Genomic DNA, 783 nt, shown 5'->3' with positions numbered 1-783 from the left:
GGAGAAGGAAAAAGAAGAGAAGGAAAAACAAGAGGGAGGAGATAGAGGGAAAAGGAAGAAAAGGAAGCAGTGAGAAGGAAAAAAGGAAGCAGCGCGGAGAAGGAAAAAGAAAAGAAAAATGAGAGAAGAAGGAAAAAGGAGAGAAGAAAGAAGGAAAGGAGAAGTGAGGGAAAGAAAGAAGGAAGTAGAACGAAAAAGAAGGAAAAGAAGAAAAAGGAAGAGAGAGAAAGAAGAGAAGAGAAGGAGAATGAAAAAGAAACATGGAAAAAGAAGGATGAGGAAGAGAAGAAGGAAAAGGAAGCAGTGAGGAGGAAGGAAAAGGAAGAAGGTAGGAAGAGAAGGAAAAGGAAAAAAAGGAGGAAGGAAAGTAAAAAGCAAAGAGAGGGAGAAAAAGAGAAGAGCATAAGGAAAACGAAGAAGAGAGGAGAAAGAAAGGAAGGAAGAGGAAAAGGAGGAGAAAAAGGGAAAGGAAGCAGTGAGGAGGAAGAGAAGGAAAAAGAAGGGAGAAGGAAGACAAGAAGGAAGCGAGAAGTAAAGAGAAGGAAAAGAAAGAAGGGAGGAAGAGGAAAAAGAAGAGAAGAAAAGGAAGCAGCAAGGAGAAGGAGGAGGAAGAAGGGAGGCGGGGGTCCCCGCCGTTACCTCGTAGAAGTTGTCCTCGGTCACCTCCAAGGGCGCGTTGAAGAAGTGGAGGACGTTGCTGGGGTGCTGGATCCTGTTCTTGGCCGCCTGCTCGGGGGTGGAGAAGCGGTTGTTGCGGGAGCCGCTGAAGTCCTTGTAGCTACA

At 45.6% G+C, this 783-nt stretch overlaps 1 protein-coding gene across 1 annotated transcript in view; it reads right to left on the bottom strand.

Moving 5' to 3' along the window:
* Positions 1-639: 639 nt before the first annotated feature.
* HNRNPL (heterogeneous nuclear ribonucleoprotein L) overlaps positions 640-783 on the bottom strand; it is a gene marked incomplete at its 3' end in the record, with an annotated part of 5,484 nt that continues 5,340 nt past the window's right edge. Inside the window, exon 7 of the mRNA XM_009890005.1 lies at positions 640-778. Coding sequence (XP_009888307.1) covers positions 640-778 — 139 coding nt within the window. The remainder of the gene's footprint in view (positions 779-783) is intronic.

Source organism: Charadrius vociferus, unplaced genomic scaffold, assembly GCF_000708025.1.
Source record: "Charadrius vociferus isolate BGI_N301 unplaced genomic scaffold, ASM70802v2 scaffold2018, whole genome shotgun sequence".
Taxonomy (NCBI): Eukaryota; Metazoa; Chordata; class Aves; order Charadriiformes; family Charadriidae; genus Charadrius; species Charadrius vociferus.
The sequence above is the reverse complement of the archived record's forward strand: the minus strand, read 5'-3'. Positions and strand labels throughout refer to the sequence as shown.